Source organism: Esox lucius, chromosome 24, assembly GCF_011004845.1.
Source record: "Esox lucius isolate fEsoLuc1 chromosome 24, fEsoLuc1.pri, whole genome shotgun sequence".
Classification (NCBI taxonomy): Eukaryota; Metazoa; Chordata; class Actinopteri; order Esociformes; family Esocidae; genus Esox; species Esox lucius.
This window is the reverse complement of record NC_047592.1, coordinates 12,654,948-12,677,509: the sequence shown is the minus strand read 5'-3', so window position 1 is coordinate 12,677,509 and position 22,562 is coordinate 12,654,948. Positions and strand designations below refer to the sequence as shown.

Below are 22,562 nucleotides of genomic sequence, written 5' to 3'. Positions count from 1 at the left end.
GGTTACCTCACTGCCATGTGGCACAGCAGACAACATTTAAACACAAAGCAAATCAATGTGCAAAACACAAACCCGCCAAAATGGCAAATGGTCTCTAGTGAATCCCATTGTTCAAAGTGCCCTATTAAATAAAATAAGCTGCATGCAAACCATATGCATCAATATGAGGAGAACAACATTGAGTTCGTAAAACAGAGTGTTCCTTTTTACTTGTTCACCAATCTAGGCATTTAGCCGACTGGCGTCAATACTGACAAACTGAATGAACTGTTGTCTTGAAGTCTTTAGTTTGTGAAGATGTATTATGATTCTCAAACCACCCACCATTAACACAGTTCAAGTACCTAACATTAAGTCACATTATGTACTTAATTCAAGTAATTCATACTGTCACACTGAATCTACATATTTTAAATACATTTACATATTTTACCTCAAAACATAATTAACCGTTTACCCTTGCAAGAAAAAGCCTATATGGATAGGGCTACAATGAAATTTTACTTGTGCATGCATAATCACGGTCGCAATAAAAATACCCAATTTGGAGATCATGCAGACATTTTTAGACTAAAAGGTGAGGACACAATTGTTCATCTGACAAGACTAAATCCAAAGTGTTGATTTGATTACCATTTTATATTAGCCTCCAACCATGATTAGAATTGTCATGGAGTGTTTAAGATAGGCACATTATACCACAACAAAATGACAAGTGTTTGCCCTTGAAGAACTACAGCTTTCACATGAATCTATTTTTTTGTTTGGAACACAATCCTACATTTCAGCCTTTTTGCAATGTTAGTGCAAATTTTAAATTGCAATGTGGGTCAGATGAGTATCATTTGAAAGTATGTTATATAGCTAACATGCAATTGAGAAAAACAACCGACTTAAATGTTGTCAACATTAAAGGCTGTATGCAGAGTTGGGGAGTAACAGATTACAAATATTACTAAAAAACAGTAACTGTAATCCGTTACGTTACCAACAAAAATATTGGAATCGGATTACAGCTACTTTAGAAAAACTTCAATTGAAAAATAATGCTTGTTTTTATTTAATTTAATGTTTTAAAGACATTGTTATTTGAACCAAAATAACAATTGAGTGCCTCAGTTGTTGTGTGTGTGATCATCATGCACGAAAACATGGATGCGCATAAGCAGTTTAGTGACTGATGAAGCGCTAGCTTCATTGGTAAAAACAGTGTGTATATATATATTAGCCGACTCATTTAAAGGTGATAAGTTATCCTCGGCACAACGTTCTCAGAACAATGATAGGCCTACCTCATGTTATATATTAATTCAAGTGATATATAGTTAAAGTTTCAAGGTGTATTTGTCAAATGCACCAAACAACACAGCCGAGAAGATTTGCACTGAAAAACTCTATTTGTTAGATAGCTGTAACATGGGCTGCCTTCAAGATAAAACATATGGAATTAATCACGATATTTAAGGTAAAAACTGAACGGCAAGCACTGAAGACGTATACAATGTTATCATTACACTACATTGCAATTCAGGTGTTAATCTGTGTCAAAATCTGTCATCCCTGTCTGTCGGATCTAATTTTAAGGCCATCTCCAAATGCTAAAGACCTTAGCAACATTAATTTACACCTGCAAGACCACTCTATCCCTTGCTAGCCTTCACTAGCCCTCGCTAGCCTTCACTAGCCTGGCTGGCCCACGCAAATCCAGCCCATGTGCTCCATGGCTGTATGCAGGACTCATTGCTTCCAGCCTTTCAAACGAATGACTCAAAGGAAAGAGTCGCTCAACAAAACAAATCATTTGCCAACTATTATGGATCTGTATTTCAATAATTAACACTTCCCAATTCCATCATTATAGCAGCGATGTGGCGAAATGGTATCATTAGGCGCTAATAGAGATTCATGGCTCAGCGGAGGCCATTTTGGTCATATTTCGCCCGCTTTCCTCCCCTCCTCTCTTCCCCTGCTCGGAATCTAGGAGGGAGGACACAGTGACTAAACTCCCACTTCTTAATTAATGACACAAATTAGAGGGCTTTGAATAGCATGTGCCTGAGGATGGGGGAGGTCATGGGTATATATTGAGTTTACATCTTTCATCACTTCCTTTCACCCTCTTGCTTTGTCCAAGTCCCCGTTTGGTCTCCTCTCTCTCCATGGCCGACTTCCCTCTCGAAGTCGCTTCCCTTTTTATTCGCTCCGTCCCCCATGTCTTTATTTCACTCCTTCTGTCATTCCTCCTCTCTCTCTCTCTCTCCTTTTCCGGGCGATCGCTCTGCCTCCCTGGGAGCGCTAGCTGTGCTATCTCATAACCTTGACGATGCAGGTAGCCGGCAGTGTGCGCGTGCGTGCGTGCGCGTGCGTGCGCGCGCGAGCGAGTGCGCAGTGCGAGCCTATCTGTGTGTCTGTGAAAGACAGGTGCAAGGATTTGGAGCGTGGCCAAACAGTCCTCCGCCAGGGAAAGGTAACTGTCGGAACCCATAGAGAGGAAGACAACACAAGCAAATTAAAGAAGCAAATACACTGAGGAACGTGGACCGGAAATGGACCATAAACAGCTTAACTGCACGTCCTGAATGGGATTCGGTTCCAGAGACCGTAAACATTTCAGAAGGGTGTTAACCCAGGTTGCCCGGTGGTCTAAAGCGATCGTTCGGAGTACCAAGCAGGCCACCACAGTCTAGGTTTGAGCCGTGACTGTGCTGTTTGCCGGTGTGCGGCCGGTAAGCCCCCAGGCTGATGGAAGTTTCCCCCGAGTAGAGGAGGGGCACCATCAGCAGGGATTTCCTGGTCTTTACCAGCCCCTGGTAACTCAATCGGGTGGCTCGAGAGCCAGAGAAGCATGCGTATAAGACGAGTAACACTGTAAGGAACTTGCAAAGCCACGATGTCATGAGTAGCACATTCTTTAAGTTCCGTTCAAACTTCGTTTTACCTGGTAAGTCGACTGAGAAAACATTTCACCAACCACCATGCAAACAGAGGTGTCGGAGAGCAGATTAATGAGGCAGTCGGAGGCTGTGGGTGATTAGGTGACTGTGAAGTGTTATGATACAGTGGTATGATACAGTGGTATGATTAACAGGTGGTGGTACAACCCAGTGGAAGTATAATGATACAAGGATATGAACCCGTGGATGCAGTGTGGTTGTTGGACGCTGGAAAAGATCCCCAGCCGTATGTGTGTACATGTTAGTACCGAAGTGAATGAGGAAGCAAGCGGGCCAGAATACATTAGGACCCCAAGACAAAGGGGGGGTGGGTTGGGGGGTGGTGACACAGTTTCACCCCATGTCCAGATCCACCACCACTGTTGATACACATTTGGAAGCACACCAATTACTGACCCACTAGATGCAGGAAAACAAATACCTGTCTTTCTGATTATAATCTGTTTGCCTCACCATGTTATCCCCTATGATCATTAATTCACACCCTATCCTTGAAGAAGTCAGGGTATTGGCCCATGTTTTTGTGCCACCTTAGTTACTAACCTGCACAAAGTTTGTTAAAACCATATAATGAATACAAAAACGTGGTGTTATCAGTGTCCAAATGTCAGTGGAGAAAAATAAAGTGATTTCAACTACACGACATAAGAACCGTATAAACGGTTTTCAGTCCAGTATATTCTACATTTAATTTGGAGATTCCTTTTTACCGTCATCATAACTGCGGATCTATGGACGAACAAGTTAAAACAATGGACAATATATTTTGAGATCAGTGTGATCAATGCACCTATCTTGAGGTAGATTTAGGCACTTAGGTGAGAAAAGAGTCTCTGACACTGAGCAGGCCATTGCCAACTTGGCTCAGATAAAGCCAATGAGGAGGAAACAGACAAAGACTGAAGTGGGCTTCACTGGACCTGACTGGGCTCACTCGCCCACTCACTGATGAAGCGGTAGAGGGCGGGCAGTTTAGGGTCATTCAATCTTTTTAGGATGAAAGCCATATTTTGTGGATGAAGGCTGGGTGGGTGGCGGGGCGGTTCGAAGGAGACAAATGGCCTCATTTTATTTATTTTTTTATATTATTATCCCTAATTGGAAAAAATAAGTATTTCATCTGGCAGCACAAAGACTGTGCGAAGTGCTGTACATAAACAGCTCTGAGTTCCGCAGTCTATAAAGAAATGGGTGGAGTGTGGGTTGAGCCCGCTGCCGCGATTCAGTTAGAGCCGCTTACCCTTTCCTCTCAATTCCCCAGGCAGACACAAATGCTTGGCTCCCGTCCATCCATATCACTTAACTCCGCCATTCTGTCTCTGGCCAAAACATCATTTGTGAATCTCAGCTAGACATTGTATTTCTAGCTATGAACGTAGATGTGTTTTATTTTGACTTTCCTAAAGCCTGTCTGTTTGCGTCGTATATTTAGTAGGCTATTTCTGAACAATATGTCCGCCTTGTTGTGGTGAAAGGCTAGCCCCGCGTGGCTAAGTCTTTGCCCCTCTTAAAAGTGAAATGAGGCAGGCTGAGGCCGGGAGAATTTAGAGTATTCCTTTAAGCCGTTTTCTGCACACCCTCTCTCAATAATAGTTGGCTCTGCGTTCAACTAAGGGAACCCAGCTACATCAGAATATTTTCTATATTTGGGAATAAACATCGGCCTCAGATGTGAATTGTAACACTTACAGGAGGGTGTTGATGAGTTATTAGCAGTTGCGGGTAGGTGTCGTGTACAAAATTTGACAAAAGATTATTTTATATATTTACAGTAGGGAGGCCTTAAGATAATCATCCACTTGTCTAAAGAGGAAAATGTCAATGTTTGTTTTGAGTAACTTACTTATGTTAGGTTAGTACATGGGGGGGCAGGACGGCTGATTGTGGTGGTTAAAGCAAAGAGGTGCTCAGTTGTGCCTTGAATGTTACTGAAAAGGGGCTGGCCATTAAGGGAATTAACCAACTAAAAACCCTGAGGCAGCACCAACAAAAGGTCAAAACCCCAGGCCACAGCCATTGGCTGGATGACCAGTCTTCAATGGCTGTTTACTGTGACCTGGTGAGTCATAGCCAAGAAATAGAAATAGCCCTTTTGGACTTACAACATGGGATGTCCAAAAGCTTGCCTCTAACCTGACAAAGATAGAAATCAGAAATGTGTTCCATAAAGGAAGGCGGTTGGCAGTCATAGACTGGTTTTATGCAGCGCAAGCCAGGATTACGAATCCAACTTTCCCAAGAAACCAGTCTAGCTCGAGACTGAAGTCGATATTTTTTCCTGTCTATGAGGAGGACCTCCAGAAATTATGTTGGCCCCATCCGGCTGTTAATAAATTAATAAATACAGTAGTACAAACTACTTAAATCCATTTGCTTGAGTGTGTAGTGTAAGGTCTCGACATATTCAAATTATAATGAGTTTTTTTTTTTTACACATAATAGAGTGTAAGGAAAAAGGAAAAAGAAAATATGGAATAAATGTGCAGATAAGGTAAAAAAAAAAAGGAGTTATACAATGTTCCATTGGGCAGATGGGGAAGGGTTTACCCCAGGGGAGTGGGCATATTATGAAACTATAGCAACCTATTATAGCAACATCAAAGCAGCATGTTATGAAGAATTACCTGCCTTGTAAATTATATCTAAATCATTTATTGCTCATTTTTCATTTTCAGGACAACGTCCATAACAAGTTAGATTTAAATCAATCTCAGTAGCAGCTTCAGGGAGTATGACGAAGTATCTTGTCAACGTAACGGTCATGTGACACGTGCTGTTTACTGAAGGTGTCACCGTGTCACCGCGGCATTGGTAAAAGCACAACATTATGCGACATGGCCACATCAATTTCACAGTCTTCAAGCTGCCTTGCAGCTACGGTGAATTTCAACCGATGGGTGTGGACTGTGACAGGTGCTGAGTGATATGTCAGAATAATCAGTAAGTTTATTCGATTAGGCCGCCAAACCTGTTGCCACTTACTAACGATTGATTGCTTGTCCATGCGGAAAGACTGAAAAATCAACTCAGAATGGAAAATGGCTAATTGCTGGGCAAGGTACGCTGATGTGTGCCACAAAGCATAGCAGTAGATTTCCTTATTCTGAATAAGGTTTCAATTCCATCATCATTGGGCAACGTCTGGAGCTTGGTTAGCTATGGACTGCTTGGATTAGCCATCTGGAAATGAATCTCACCCTCTCTCCTCTCATGCTCTCCCCTTTTTCCTTTTCTTAGTCTTCTCTCTCCTTCCTTACCCTTGCCTCCTGTCCCTTCTCCCAATCTCTCCCGTCTCCTCTTTCTGGGTCTCCTGTCTCGCCTCCCTCGCCTGCCTCTCTCATCTCTCCCTTCATAGAGGTATCCATTTTGCATGTCGGAGCATAACAAAAGACTCCCTGGGAGCGAGCACATGGCTGTACTATAATTATGCTGTATTACCTTGTATAAAAATGTGTTTGCAGAAATCAAGGTCAGTACATTTGCCATGGTAACAGCACGCAATAGCAGATATAATTAGTTATAATAGAAAGATATGAAGGGGGACAGGGGTTGGGGGTAGAGGTTTGGACGTGAGAGAGACTGTGCCAGGGTGCGAACTCCCCTTTCTTCTATCGGTGGGTGGATCAACATTCCAGAAGAGTCCGTGTGGACGGTTCACCCGGGGTTGGTGTTGTCTTTCTTGAGCCTCCCCGTGACTCTCAGAGGTGTCGTCAGTCTCACTATAGCTGTTAAAGAGTGGGGGTGGAGAGGTGCCGTGAAACAGCGTCGACCTCTAAAGACAGATGACCTGTGAGGTCAGGCCCTGCTCGTTAAAGGGAGTGTTATGGAGAAAGCTTTAATAATGGAGGGGTGGGAAAGACAGGGGAAGCGCCCATCTGAGGCTCCCTGCAGATGACGACACTCGAGTGGATTAGAGTCAAGGTCACTGTTTGATTACTCCCAAAACTGCAAACAGCCCTATTCATGCCCTGAGAATTCACTGATTCGACTTGACCGGCGAAACCCACGCGGTAAGAAGCTGGCACTCGTCGATCCATTCATGTTACATTGGCAGCTCGTTTCGAGTGGGGGGGCGAACAAAAAAACGGCATTTGAAAAGAATGCGGGGAGGACCTGAACGCCGAGGTCAGAGGGCGTGCAGGACAGAGGTGTTGAGATGTCGGCCATCTGATCTCTGTCTCACAGGAAGACGGAGATCATTCCAGAGGGTAGCGGCAGTAATCCGCGGAGTGCATGGCTGAGCATGTCTAAACATAGGAAGAACGGGGAGATAAGTGAGTGTTCCCGTCCACACTGACCCAAACCCAAACCCGGCTTATGTGTCTTTTGAAACGTGGCAATATCAAAGTGTACTAATTTAGCCAGGGGGTAGTATGGTTCTCAGGTAAGGCTTGTTCTTCCAAACGGATCGACTGTATAACAAACACGGACTGCGCGCCAGCATAATTGCCTCGGATTAAGCTCTGTGTTGTTGTTTTGGGCCGAACAGGCAAAAAAGCCCGGCCTTTTATCTCCAGTCATTATTCAGACTACACGACCCAAATGGCAGCTTGGGCAAGAGCTTGGTCTGCGTCAAACCCCTCACAGGCAAACACAGGTGTGGCCAGCTCCCGGAGTATCCACCATTACATTTCTATTACGATTCATGGAGCAAATCAAAATCGCCAATTAATAAAATCTATAACCTATTTTGCCGGGACGACGCTCGCCGCGGCAACGCTCCCCCTATTATTACAGGTACGTCCGATGGAGCCATTCTCACGGGCTGATGGGAGACGGGGAGCGGAGCTGTAACTTATCCTGACAGGGGACTGCTCTGCCTTCCACACCGGCATACTGATTAAACATCCTCCACAGGGAGACAGAACGAAGAGAGGGAGACAAAGAAGGGAGGAACAGAGAAAGCGGGGGGGGGGGGGGCAAGAGAGCGTGAAAAAGAGGAAAAAGAGAGAGGAGAGAGAGAACCTGTTAGTGGGACACGGTGTTGAGATCCGTCAACTGGAGGAAAAGTCTTTGAAATCCCTGTGTCTGATAGAGACAGGCTGTGTTAGGGGATCAGGTTTACCACCTCTCGCTGTAAAACGTCTACCCCGAATTGCCTAATCTTAATCCCCTTTTCTCAATAATGTTGCTCTTTTGCCTGGCAATGCATTAAATCGCAATCAACTTGTGTTGTTCAGTCCACCCGGCCTTATCTCCATCTCTGACGCGCTTATGTGAGTACTGCGGAAGCAGGGCTATGGTACAGCAACGCATTTATGGATTCTGAAATTTGGGATGCCGTGGAGGTGGTTGTAACCACCGATGTTTCACGCGAAAACAAACATCTTTGCTCTGCTGATCCGCAGAAAAGAGGAGAGATGCTTCGTTTCTGAGTCGGCGGAATTAATAATTCACCACCAGGGAAGAAGATCCATTCTTTTATGGGGACTGTCGAGTCAAGCGCTATCACTGAACAAACAGGATTTGGCTCCGATAAGCCAGATAGGTGTCTAAATGACTAATACTTAACATCAAGTTAAAACCCTCATACTATCAAACATATTTTACATACAAGAAATACCAGCCGGAATATCGAAACAATCCACTGTCAGAACACCGGCATGACCTTCACTGGTGAAACAACAGTATGGACGGGGTCTACAGAAAGATGCCTTGGAAGAATGTAGAAACACCAAATGATACAGCAAGATGGATATCCTCACAAACAAAACTACTCAGCAAGTCAGTTTATTAGGTTGACCACGCCATTCATTAAATCGGATCGCTCCTACAGACAGTGAGTCAGGTGACCGCAGGTTGCAATATAAAGCAGCCAGCCAGAATTCAAGGCATTCGTATATGAGGTCGAAGGAGAATGGCAAATACTGGGCGAGCTATGAGTGCGTCCCAATAAAGACGCGGGGCAACGGTGGTGTGCAGAAACAGCTATCATCCGAACGAGTAGAAGCACCCCCCAATTGGCACTAGATCACCAACCCTGGACAATTAAGGACTGGAAAAGAATCCTCCTTGTCTGACGAATCCCAGTTCCTGTCAGGATTTGACATGAGCAGCATGAGTCTATTGACCCACCCTGACTGGTGTCAACGGTACGGGCTGCTGGCGGCGGTGTAATGGTGCACTGAATGTTTTCCTGGCACATTTTAGGCCCCTTGATACCAGCTGAGCAGCACCGCCGCGGTTCTAAACGTTGTTGGAGACCAGGTGCATCCCTTCATCCGTCATCACACGAATACCTCCAGCGGGGGTAACGTACCGAGTCCCAAACGTGGGTGGAAGCTCTCACCAAGTGAGCCACACAGGAGTTGAAGGTGTAGCGCTTTTCTGGAGGCAAAGAGTGACGCATGTACCTGATCAACTGGCCGTCGAACGTGGAATGTTGACGGGTGTTATAAGAATGTGGTCCTTTCTATTAAACGTAACTATTTTGGGTCGAATAAACATCAGTTAAAATCTGAATCGCCTTTACATGCAACTCTTTGCACATTTACAGGGTAACTGGCCATCAGGTCAAAATCACTCCAACGGTCCCTCAAATCAATAAATGTTTAGATATGCCACTTTTTCGAAAATACACACTTATTCAGCAATCAATAGATGCACTTTTGGCTGTGTATGTAAATAACTTCAAATACGGGTTCTTTACATCAGATATCAATAGCTGGAGATGCCACTTTCCAAGGTTACTGAAACACATTTTTCGCAAGTGTCAAGAATATTGTGCCAGAACTGTATCGAGTTTTTGTACAGTGCAGACACGTTGATTTTCCGCGACTGGCGGCCACAATCCTGTGTTGTACATCTCAAACATGTCTGCGTGAATTCAAATGCCATGAAAATTTTAATGCAAGCTAAGATAAGTCTATCTAGCGTTTTATTCTCTCTCTCGTAATGTAAACAAGCCCTATGTTTCCAAGCGCTCACACAATCACACTTAGCGGAATATTCAAATGCTTTACAATGAAAATTAAAGACATATCAAGCTTTATGAACAAGCTTTGAGTGACAAATTCATGGAAGATTAACAAAAACACCTTTAGGCTACAATAAAAAGTATGCCTCTTAAAACTACTCCAGTTGGTAGTTTGAGGGTTACATTTTATGTCATTGCGCTTCATGAATCCCATTTGTTTAGCTTTTGACACCTTTATTACCACAGGCTTTCAAAATATATTACTTTCTCTTTTTGAGGTCAACCTAACCACAATGTTGGAGGTCGCACGATAATAGCTGTGTACTTCCTGTTACCATCCTGTCTTCCTGTACATCTGTTTACCGCTGTCTACACACTGATTACTCTATTCATACCTCAGTGGCTTCCATTTCTAGTTCAGCCATGGATCTACTTCAGTCATGGATCTACTTCAGTCATTGATTTGGGGGGTTTTATCATCATAAATGACCTCTGCTCACAAGTCAGTAAGTCTGGTGAGCTATCTAAAGAAACACTGTCAAAACATCCAAGAATAAGTGGAATAAGAATGACACTGACATTGAAATGTCAATGTTAATTTAGTTATGGGTGATAGCCCTTTGCTAATAAATTGAAGGCTACGAATACATTACATCGTAATCTGAATTCAGTGCCTCTATTTTACATCAAAACCCCATAGGAACCGCTGCATTGCACATCACACATCCTGTAGAAAATATTTATATAAGCTCATTGATATACGAAGAAGAAAGTTGAAAGTTAAGGTGATACCTGTCATTAACAATGATAAAATTAGTAGACAAGACTAGGCGTTAAATTAAAGTAATAATTTTGACATGCTAGGGAATAATTATTTTTTCTTGTTTGGATGCATTGATAAGACACAATTACTGGTGTTGCAGGAGATCTTAGGCACCAGAATAAGATACTTAAATTAGCTGAAATGCAATTTACAAACTGAATGATTCGGTACCTAAATATCTTCAACATAAAGAAATACCAGGTTTACCAGGTAGAAATAATCAAAGATGTTGTGATTGATGACAAAGTGAAGTGATTCATTTAAACATGATAAAAAGCAATATGTTTGTTGAGTCATGGACCTCACCGTAACTTGCACATTATTCAAAGAGCTATGTAATACAAAATACAGGGAATCATGTGCCATTCAGACAGTATGTTAACTGTCTGTAGAAGAATGAAGAGATACATACTGTAGGGCACACATTCGTACTGGACCTCTAGGTACTTATAGGTCCCAGGGCAAGGGTCGGGAAATACATCTGGTCCAGCCACCACCGCGCATTGGGTCCGGTTATTGCATCTGAAAAGGTAGAGGAAGCTCAGGTTAAAGGGAGCAATCTGGGATCCCAACAAAAACAAAGCAAATAACCTGTCACAGTTTTTTGACAAATTGCTGAGGGACGGAAGAGCTAGATTAATTCACTGAACTATGGATGAGAAGAATGAGAATTCAAGGGATAGCTGATGATTTTAACAATGTGCTGAAGTTTTACACTGCATTTGTGAATGTAGATATACTGACAACAGAATCACACAGTCAATATCTAGAGCTACCACAATGAAATACTGATTTTACCACATTAGCAAACATCATAGGTATTTAGCATGTGGTTAATGAACTACAACTAATTCCCATTTCGCTGGTTCCGATTAAGAAGTAGATGAATTTGCGGGTTCAGTGGACATTGATTGCCATCCTGTCAACGGTAAAATCATAAATGTGAAGCGAAGGAGGAGGTTGGACTCGGGCTAAAATAATGGTCGCGTCCCAAATGACTTCCTATTCCCTTCGTAGTGCACCACATACAAAGAGATAGGCTGCCATTTGGGATGAAGCCCATGCCTCCACCGTGCAATGAATTTGGGGCGCACGCAGCCTGATACTCAGCCCATGACGGATGGAGAGAGGACACAGTCGGTCGACTGCAAAATCAGCTGAGATGTGAAAGAGGTTTCACCTCGGCTTTCATTATCAACACAATTACCTGTCTGGCAGTGTCTTATGCCTGCCGTTTTACTGTTGGCAGTTATCAATCAAAGCTCGACCCAACCAAGTGGACTCTGGGAACTCTCCCACCATAATGGCGAAACCTTAACGTGCTGAAAACAAGTGCATTGGTTGATATTAATAAATCATCAGAACAGCAACAGGAGGCAAAGGTCATTGCTACAACTAGAGGTGATAGATGTCCCATATTCCTTGCATGTGAACCTCAGATTTCTCAATCTTTGACAAGATAAGCAAAGACCTATTGTTTGCTTCTATTAATCTACATAGAAGCAAAAACCTGGCTTCATCTAAGGCATGCTGGGTTCGTTCGTTTCTGCTGGGTTCGTCTGGTTCAATCTAAAACACGTTTTACGTCATGAGATGAGATCACAATAGGTTCACACAGGAAATGTCTGACCTATCAACCCATTCTCTTGGTCTTCATTTGACAAGCTACACATTAATCTAAAAGCACCAGCAACATCTGCTCACGTCTGCTAGGCTCATATGGCAATATCTGGAATCGAATGTTTAGGACTACTGTAAAATTCTGGATTCTGAGATACTTGCTGTTCGTGAACCATCATTGTTTTAAATAGTGTCAGCGGTGTTCATATAGAACATTCATTCAGGTATTTAGATTAGAACGGAGGTAGAAAACATTAAATAAAAACAAAGATATGTCAATAACTGGATTTGGACATAATTGCAAGCAGAACCTTCACGACAAAAGCCATATGAATGTATTTACTTCTTACAGATGAGCTGTTTGAAGAAGGTCAAGGCTAGCTGACACAATGATTCATAAAGCACAATTAAAGGGTTCTCTTACACCTTAATTACCATTGATTGGCTCGGAATAATCAATGGCTCCAGTATGGGGTGAGAGTGAAGGCTGTCTCGTTTAAAAACCTTGCCCTTTAATGAGATATGGTCCACAGCTCCAGCGCCTATGCTGGCTTTATGGGGTCGTGACCCCCAGCCGTCACTCACGTCCGGAGGACTGTTTGTTCATACGAAGAGTTAATTCCAAAGGCTGTAAATGCCACTCAAATAAATAAGGGTCAGGCCAATAAAAGTGGGAAACAATTACAGGGGCGGCCTTATCGCCAGGCCGGATCCTCTTCCCTTTCCCAGTTTTCTATCAAAGAAGGGGGGTGAGAGAAAAGAGGGGAGGTGCTGCAATTGGATGTCAGGTGGAGTTGGAAAAGACAAGGTCAATTGGGACAGATATTAAGGGAGAGCTCTACAAACACACGTGGGCAAACACATACTCACACTGGCACGTATACACACACGGTCCAGTAAATTAAATACATTCCGTTCAGAAATAAAGTACAGTTAGTTCTTTCTCCCGATTACAGAATCAACGTGATTAAATTGATTCTCCCATGCAATATTTGAGAGGAGTGCTGCCTCCGCCACGAAGCCATTACACAAAGCCAATACCATCCTCCATACACGGTAATAGCATCTTTACATTTTAAAAAAAAAATCTTCTTTTTTTTTAAGACAAACATGACGTATCCCGAAACTTTAATCATGGTTTGGAATATTTGTTCTCCGGGGTGGATTACAAGACATAATACCCTTCTATGTGGATTCCACACGTAATCCTCCACCTATATGTTAAGCTGCAGCCAGTATGGGATCCCACTAACATCTACACGTAAACTTGTTTTTACCACATCCCTGTTTGGGCCAGTAGAGCTCTGATTGAAGGTAGTGCCCTATAGAGGGAATAGGTTGCCATTTAGAGCGCAGGCCTCAGTCACATGTGGGCTGACTTGACACAGGCCTACAGAATCCAGATGAGTAACACCCATTGAAAGAGAATTCTGATTAGAATGAAACACATTTTAAGTGCAAATCAATGGAGGCATGGAAGGGGCCATGTGCTGTACGTTACAATGACCAATTAGATGGCTAATCGAGACTTTGAGACCGTTTGCTTAGAGGCAGCGGATTGATTCAAATATGGAAATGACTAATGGGATCAGGTGGAGTGCCTCTTGGTGTGGAGAAGGTAGTAAGTGGCCATGAACTGAGTGGTTAGGAAATGTGTTGGAACCATATTGGAATGGGTGGGGTCTTTCAACAAGCCAAGACAAATGGGGGCTCCCGATGAGCGCAACGGTCACAGTCTGGTGATCCCTTCTGGGAGTCTTGGATGGGACATGCCGAGGAAAAAAAGACAAAGTCAATCAAAACTCTTATTGTACGGGCACGGTTTGAACAAATATTTGTACTGTAAATACTTAAAATTACCTCCCAGTGTTTCCAGATTTCTATTAAATATTACTTTTTATAAGAGTGACATATTTTTCTAAACATTGCTAAGAATTCAAAACAAGCTTTTTGTGGAATGGTGTTATCATATCCAAAACCACAGAATGCTGTGGGCATGTACCAAAGAAATAGCTCACAAGATTGTTGATTGGCCTACTCATCCTTCTCTAGACTTCTAATTGGTTAACTCATCCTCCTCAGGAGAATTCCACCATGCTCTGTGGTATTTTTAGATGCAAGTTTGAGAGTTTTTATTTTTTATTGCTTTGGTCAACAACATTATTTGTGTATGAGTATGCAAGGTGTGTTGTCTTATGGAATGGAATTTCAAAATGAGTTGAAGTTGAGTTGAGTAGAAGAGCCAAATTACTATGGATTATGTGATTACAGGGTACAGTATGCTGCTAACTCGGCAGATCCTAGATTACTGCTGCAGATCCTAGATTACTGCAGCAGATCCTAGATTACTGCAGCAAGGACTTGGTCCAAAAAAAGATAACATAATACACACACAACAGAAACTCTGCGTCGGTAGAAGGCACTCCAGCAGAACTTTTCCTAAAGAATGAAATACCTGTTTAGCTGCAGTACAAAACATTAGCCCTATTGTTTGCCTTTTGTTCGCCTTGGGATTTTAAATCAAACCATTTCTCTTTTTGACGGAGTGGGCCACTCGCACACGTCCTCTAAGAGGAAAAGCGTTATCCTAATCATGTAGGAGAAAATAAATACTTCTGTTGACATTAACAGCCTGCTTCGGTTAAATGTCATTCGCTGTCGACGGCAGAATGTAACACCGTCTTTAGGCTTGTTGGGATTGAGAGCCTTTTCTTGTTGTTTTTTAATTTGGCCAGAAACGGCCCCTACATAAGCCTCCGGCCAGGTTGCCGCCTGCCTCCTTGTCTGGTGTTTGTCGAAGCGGACAGATTAGGACTCAGACAGCACAGCTGACGACGGTGGATGGGGCACAAAGCGCAGAGCCCCATGTAAGCACAAATCGTAATCGCTATAATCGCTGCTTGATCCCAACGCTGCCACCAAATGACAGTGAATGGGTCCAGTCATCACCCCATCCCCCCTTGTCCTGACACGGACAATGCTGTGGCCTCTGGCCAATACTGGTGCCGTGCAGTTCACTGGTGATGAGACCAATTTGTCAGTGGTAGAACTAAAATATGGGATAGTCTGTATCGCTTCCCTCTTTCGGACGTTAAAATAACTGATAGAAATATGGTCAAAACAAGACGCGCAGACGAGTTCAGTAAACAGAACAGCAGTAACGGATGTCAGATAATTTTGGCTTGCATCTTCGGCTGCACGGTAGTCCTAAATAACAAACGACAGGAAACCTTTGAGACAAATCCCGAAACATCAAGGATACGGTAATATGTGTTTCCACAGGAGTCCACCAACTGGGACTGAGTGCTTTCACAGATCAGTCAGGTTTGAGGCACAAACGTGAAAGCAAATGGAAGTATTTGTTGCATTTTGACAAACAAACAATTCCATTTACTTTCACTTATCCTGAGAGAAGGAGTCCCTGGCGTTTCCCTCTTATGTCTGTCTGAGCGTGGTAGCTGAGGGAAGAGCATCATAGTGATAGACTTAGACTCAGGCTGACAAAGTATCTGGAACAAGTCTGCCACCCGTGGCAGCAAGAAAACATACTATCTACAGGGTTTTATAGAAAAAGATGGGGCTGAGGAGAGATACTGTGGGCTAGCAATCTCATCTGACCTAGCATGGACAGGACTAAAAAGAATAAAGAGGTTGTCTGAGGTTGAGAGAGAGAGAGAGAGAGAGAGAGAAAATAAATGAGAGTCCAGGGGGGTAAAGTTAGAGGAAGGGAGAGAAAGAGAAACGGGGATACAGAGAGTGTGAAAGATGAAAGATGTAGAAAGAACAGAGAAAGAAGGGAGACCAAGAGGAGAGTGAGATGGAGGGAGGAGAGACACGCCGTGCACTTGGACTCGTTAAAAAGTTTAAACTAGCCCCCCTCCCACATCATCCACAGAGCATAATTCTGCCATTACACCCCACGCATCTAAAAACTCTTGCAGGCAGTTCACCGGTTGATGAGCTCCGGGGTCCACACACCGCTTTGCCAGCATCACCTTGTTTTTCATACTGCCATCTATGCTCGCCTCACTAGATAATTTACCTTGCGGTCCCTTCGCCTGCTTACCACACTAGGGCCTGCCAAATAGTGTCCACCTGCCAAAAAAAACGCCCCGTCACAATGGGATTCGAGTGCATTTACAGTATGATGTGCCTATTATGCTGGTAAAGCAGTTTTTGTTTAGGTAATAACAGAACAAAACAAACTAGCTACCTAGCAACCGCTAATAATAATGTCATTGGGGTGTGATTTTGAGGTAAAATATATCTAGAACCGTCTACCGTCTTAGCCCTGCATAGGGTGTACTAGGGGAAATAGAACCAAGGAACCGACGTAGCTACGGACACTTTGTTAAGGAGAGAATTTGGCAGGTTCAAACAACAGCCCTAACTACAGATGTCAGAAGTACTCGAATCCCATTGTGAGACAGGGTGGGATGTTTTTGGGCAGGGGGACACAATTTGGCATGACAAGCCCACCAACAAATCGCTTGGTGGGCACCGGTGTGCTCCATTCCGTGTGCACCATAGGACAAAAACAACCCTGCCAGCCTAGAACAAAGAAAAATAACATGTACTGTTTCCTCTCCACAGAAATGACACTCCCTCCCACTGACAGATCACGAAAAGAGACACCCTCCCCACTGACAGATCAAGAAAAGACACACCCTCCCACTGACAGATCACGAAAAGACACACCCTCCCCACTGACAGATCAAGAAAAGACACACCCTCCCACTGACAGATCACGAAAAGACACACCCTCCCCACTGACAGATCAAGAAAAGACACGCCCTCCCCACTGACAGATCAAGAAAAGACACACCCTCCCCACTGACAGATCAAGAAAAGACACACCCTCCCCACTGACAGATCAAGAAAAGACACGCCCTCCCCACTGACAGATCAAGAAAAGACACGCCCTCCCCACTGACAGATCAAGAAAAGACACCCTCCCCACAGACAGATCAAGAAAATACACTCCCTCCCACTGACAGATCAAGAAAATACACTCCCTCCCACTGACAGATCAAGAAAAGACACACCCTCCCCACTGACAGATCAAGAAAAGACACGCCCTTCCTACTGACAGATCAAGAAAAGACACACCCTCCCCAATGACAGATCAAGAAAAGACACACCCTCCCCACTGACAGATCAAGAAAAGACACGCCCTTCCCACTGATGGATCAAGAAAAGACACGCCCTTCCTACTGACAGATCAAGAAAAGACACGCCCTTCCCACTGATGGATCGAGAAAAGACACGCCCTCCCCAATGACAAATCAAGTAGAGACACGTTTCTGCTCGTAGCGATGGCTCCGTGAATAATCCTCCATTGTCGAGCAGCAGTACTCTTCTCTATGGGAGAACCAACACCATCTCAGAGAAGAGCCTGGTCCCAAAACACCTGACCTACTGGTTGCCTCTAGTCCATGAAGATATTTCTGAGGAAACTTCACAGCAACCACATGCAAATCCCCAGGAACAGGCAACCCTAACAGCCTCCCCTTAAACACCCTACAACAGTGGTTCTATGGCTAAATGAGTGGAACAGACCCTGGAGTGGACATCCCTGTCGAATCCCTCTCCTAACTGGGACTGGTCTCCTCAGCCCAACATCCACCATGACAATAACTAAAACCCTGATGTACAGTACCTTGACCCATGATCTAATCCTTCAGTCTACGACGAAAGCTTCCACAGTCCGGCACAGATATGAATGACACGCTATCAAAGGCCTTTTCTTGATGAAGGGATTAGGCCTAGATTCCGATCACGCATCCTGGCGACCTCTATCAAATCTCTTTAAGGCGATTCGCTAAACACTTGGACAGTATCTTATGATCCAGGCAGAGCAATGACACTGGCCTCCACAGTTCTTCAACAGGGCCAAGTCCCCATTCGTTGGCAGTAGCCACAGAACTGCCCGCTGACAGCTGGTCAGCAACACAGTCCTCAAAGGACTCCTGGAAGACCTGAAACAGCCCCGGAACTTTTCTAATTCTCAGCCGCCAGTCCATCGACCACTGATGTGTGGTCTAGGGAAATCTCCTGTGCAGCCGCCACTCGTCCCTGAAACTTAAGATCAATACTCAAGCCCAGGCCGGAATGTAGGAAGCCCTGGAGAATCTCCTGTTGAATCGGAGCGTCCGCGCTGCAGTTCCCATAGTTCTTCCAGGAAACTCAGAGTCAGGTTCCTCGTGTCCGCCGGATCAGAAGTTAGTCGTAGGTGTAACATTTGTCAACGACAGATGTCAAGACCTCTCGCCACCGTGGATGTGTCCCCATCCAGTTTCGATCCATGGTCTAATCGGTTGTACAGGCCCAATGTCCCCGAAATACAAAACCGCTATCATACCGCAGCAGCCCCCGACTACACTCGAATAGCTGTGCCCGGTCAGCGCCCTTAACAGGAGGGTAGACAGCAATGAACAGGAAACGGAACCCCCCACCCTCACTACCAGATCCATCAGCACTTGACCCTTCTCCACCTCTGAGGTGGAGATTACTTTAAGGTTTAACTGGGTAACAGAATCACCACACCTGGACTCACATTGGAGCCAAGACTCAAGAAACAAGGCCCATCCTCACCATGCCGCACGCTGTCTCAGTAACGCCATCACTGTGTGTCTCCTGTAAGGACGTCACATTTAGCGTGTGTCTTCTACGACTGCAGCCCTGAAGCCCAACTCAACAGCTACAGCTCTTCTAATGATGTCTCTTCCCCAAATGACGTTAACAGATCCTATTCTGAAAGTGTCATGAAGACGGGGTGAAATTGAAAGTACAAAAAAAAGAGACAAAAAGGTACCAGACAACCGAAAGAAGAATCCTTGTGATGCATGATAGTATCCATCATTATTTATCTGCTTCTTTTCAACCATTTTCTTTCCTTTAGTAGAGTTTTTTTCCCCTTTCTCAATAATGCCACATAATTATTTAACCACCGAATATATATTATTTTTTTCAAGGGGAGCATTCTCATCCTCAACTTCACTATGGCTGCAAATCAGTCTCAAAACTCTCTGTGGGCACAGATTTTACTTAGAGAAGAGAGCAGAAACTCAAGGCAAGGACCAGACGAGAGAATGGAGAAGATTCCGTTTGAGAGTTTAAACATTGTGAGAGCAGGCAGTGTGGCGTGGAACTTGTCTGCGGCTTCACAAAATCCACCTGCACTGGACAGACGTGGTTGGCATGTTACTAAACTGGAGTGGTAGCCCTATTGGTCAATTATAAGTATTTTTTTGTTGGTACAATGCCGTTGATTGGCTAGTTCTAAAATGCCCGGACCCATGCAATGAGTCCCAGCTGATGGTTGCAACAGTGCAACACAGCTCAAACAGTAGGAACAGTGTCGGTAACACAGGTGCCATGTGACCCGGATCGTAAGCAGAAATAGTAACCGCTGAAGATGGGGAGAACAGTGGCGTAATTTGCCGAAACGCGTTATTAAGAATTACACGTGTCTCAACCAGTCAGTGGACAAGGCACTCCTCTTACACAAACACAACCGACACTTTATTCATTTGCGACGCAGTGGAAAGATTTTCTAGCCAACCTCCCACAGTGAGGAGAACCCCTTCCACTGTCACACTCGAATCAGGCACACAAATGAACCGGTGAGACGCCAATCCCCGCTACCAAACAAACATCCACAAAACTCACTAAGAAACGTAGTCTACGGAAACCAAAGGAAAAGAAAAAGAATCAACTCAACTACTACTAACCCCCGTGTGCGAAAGAAAGGTCTAAGATGCAATAAGGAACAGCAGAGAGAGATGGAGGGAGAAAGAGAGAGTGGGCGGGACAGGGAAAGGTGAAGGGAGAGTGAGAGGAGGGAGAGCAGGTGAGGGAGGGAGGCAGAGAGAGAGGGAGAGAGAGTGACGGACGGGTCAATATCCTTGTCCCTCTGTAGGGACCCATTAAGCTTTAGTGACGGTCCTGCAGCCCACAGTGGACTTCATTCATTATATTTCCCAGCTGCGCGCCACCGCATCCATCTTTTTTCATTAGGCATCTCTGAGCACAAAAAAAAAAAAAACTGCCTGCCACAAAACCCCTTAAAAACTCGATGTTTTACACATAAAAAAGAGGAAATGGAGAGTCAAGGTTATTGTGGAGAGTTAGGTTACATGCGTATTGAGTGGTGAGTGTATATATTTGTTGGATGTTCCCTATCTGAACACTTTACCTCAGAGAGTGAGACATTGTGTCTGCCACACAAAGACACGATACCTTGCATCTTTCCGTGGACTAAAGTCAGTCAGTTCTTTCATTTGGCATTGAAACTGAAGTAGCCTTGACAGAGACACACACACACTTCATCTATTATAGACCCACCAAACACATCATACATTTATCACACAAATCCTGAGTTTTCCTCATCCCGAAGTTGGCTGACAGTAGATATTTTCTTTTTCTTTTCTTTTTCCATCCTCCAACGCCATAACACAGGCTGAATTGAGATTAAAAGAAAGACGTAGATAGATGGGAAACAAATTTGTACATTGTAAATACAGGGGGGAGTGTGTGGGAGGGGGATTAAATACACAGCCCCGAAGGGGACCCCAATTTTAAACAGCTCAAGCCTGGCAGTGTATTCAAGGCTGTCTACACTACAGTATCTATCCCTTCAAAAAACGCCCGACCCGCATGGAGCCCGCATATAGCATCCAGGCGAGCGCCATCGAGACAATCATAACATATTGGGGCTTGTGTAAACTCCAAACGTTTACAGAAGTTGAAGTTCAGTTAGCGGCATTAGAGAAACAACTACTAGGAGGGAACTGAAGACAAGTTGTGTGGACGCCCATTGACGAAGCCCTCTGGGCGAGAAACCGTATGCCCCTTCCTTTACTTTCATGAGATTAGCTTTGTACTAAGCAGACACCAAAAAACGGACTACTACAACTAACTTGTAATATATTTAAAAGCTATTCTCTGGGCCCCCGAATGAATGGAGTCATGTTACCCATAGGGACAGGAATTGTGGGGGAACTGGGAGAGCATTGAAAGGTTCTAGACTGATTGAATCTGGGTCATTCTGTTTGATTTCAGGAAGAAGGGGAGAGCATTTCTCCAAATATGAGCGGCTTGGGACTTTTTCTCCCTGACAAACATAATCCCACTCAGACATTGCGACAGATTAGTGGCTTTTTATGTAGTGGGTTTTCGCTGCTCACAATTCCCTCTCTCCGTTGTATTCCTAAGATAAGCCCTCCATTCATTCTGTAGGAACAGCCAGTCAACAAAGTAGGCAACAAACCACAAAATCTCTCTCCCTCTCCTCCCTGGCCATTTAAGGACCAGACCCCAGACTGCTGCAGAGCCTGTGACTTATTGTATTTTTCCTTGTATTTCGTACCATTCCGTGCCAAAAAGGGCCCTATGGGTGAACGATACATATGGATTTGAGTGCGGTGGCTTTATTCCTAGCACCGTGGCGGAATTCCAAGACCCTGTAAGCCTCATGCTCAGAGTCAGTGATAAATATATGTATTTCCTGGTATACTGGTGTGTGTTTAGAAGAATGGGGGCTCTCTCAGGGTGGATGACTGAAACCACATTGCAGAGTGTAAGGGTCGTCTGGGCGGTATACAGGTCACATTGATTGATGAGACAGAGAGCCTAACGCTCCGAACGTTCCCCCGCTTGTCGATTAGGTCCATTTGTCCCTTCTCCACACCGTATTGACTCATTAGCAACAGAAGTGGCTCGGCATTGGTACAATGACTCTTTTGAAAGTGCCGACCAAATGTGATATCAGAAGGTCTAAATCCAGGTTTCTCTGGTCTTAACGGGGTCTAAACCACATTCAGCGGTTCCGTTGTCCCTGACTAACCAGGCATGATGAGCCCAGGCATGATTATGGACACGCAGGCGGGACTAACCAAGAAAATACCCCACCCACCCCCCACCCCCGTGACCTCTACCTCAACGGGGTCACGGCACGTATAATGACCCAAGGTAGCGGGGGAATGGGCGGACGGCGGCTGCGAGTGTCGCACAAGTAATACAGCAACACAAAGAGATCAGACCCAAGACGTCGCAAGGCAGACAGGAACGGATCCGTTTGATAAAGAGCATGCTAATCTCGAATGAAAAATGCCGTTGATGAAGAGGTCTGGGAATGTTGGCAGGAAGTAATGTGAATGCATGTGTGGGATGAATCATATCACCTAAAACGTTCAAACACAGGCTGACTCCAATATATTCCTTCAGACGTTTTCGTTTTTTTGTTTTC

At 44.3% G+C, this 22,562-nt stretch overlaps 1 protein-coding gene across 13 annotated transcripts in view; it reads right to left on the bottom strand.

Moving 5' to 3' along the window:
* The window catches only part of LOC105020624 (adhesion G protein-coupled receptor L3), a 253,307-nt gene that overhangs the window by 120,470 nt on the left and 110,275 nt on the right, over positions 1-22,562 (bottom strand). For all 13 annotated transcript variants that reach the window (XM_020043547.3, XM_020043551.3, XM_020043555.3 and 10 more), the window contains exon 5: positions 11,106-11,215. In XM_020043547.3, the coding sequence (XP_019899106.2) occupies positions 11,106-11,215 (110 nt within the window). The remainder of the gene's footprint in view (positions 1-11,105; positions 11,216-22,562) is intronic.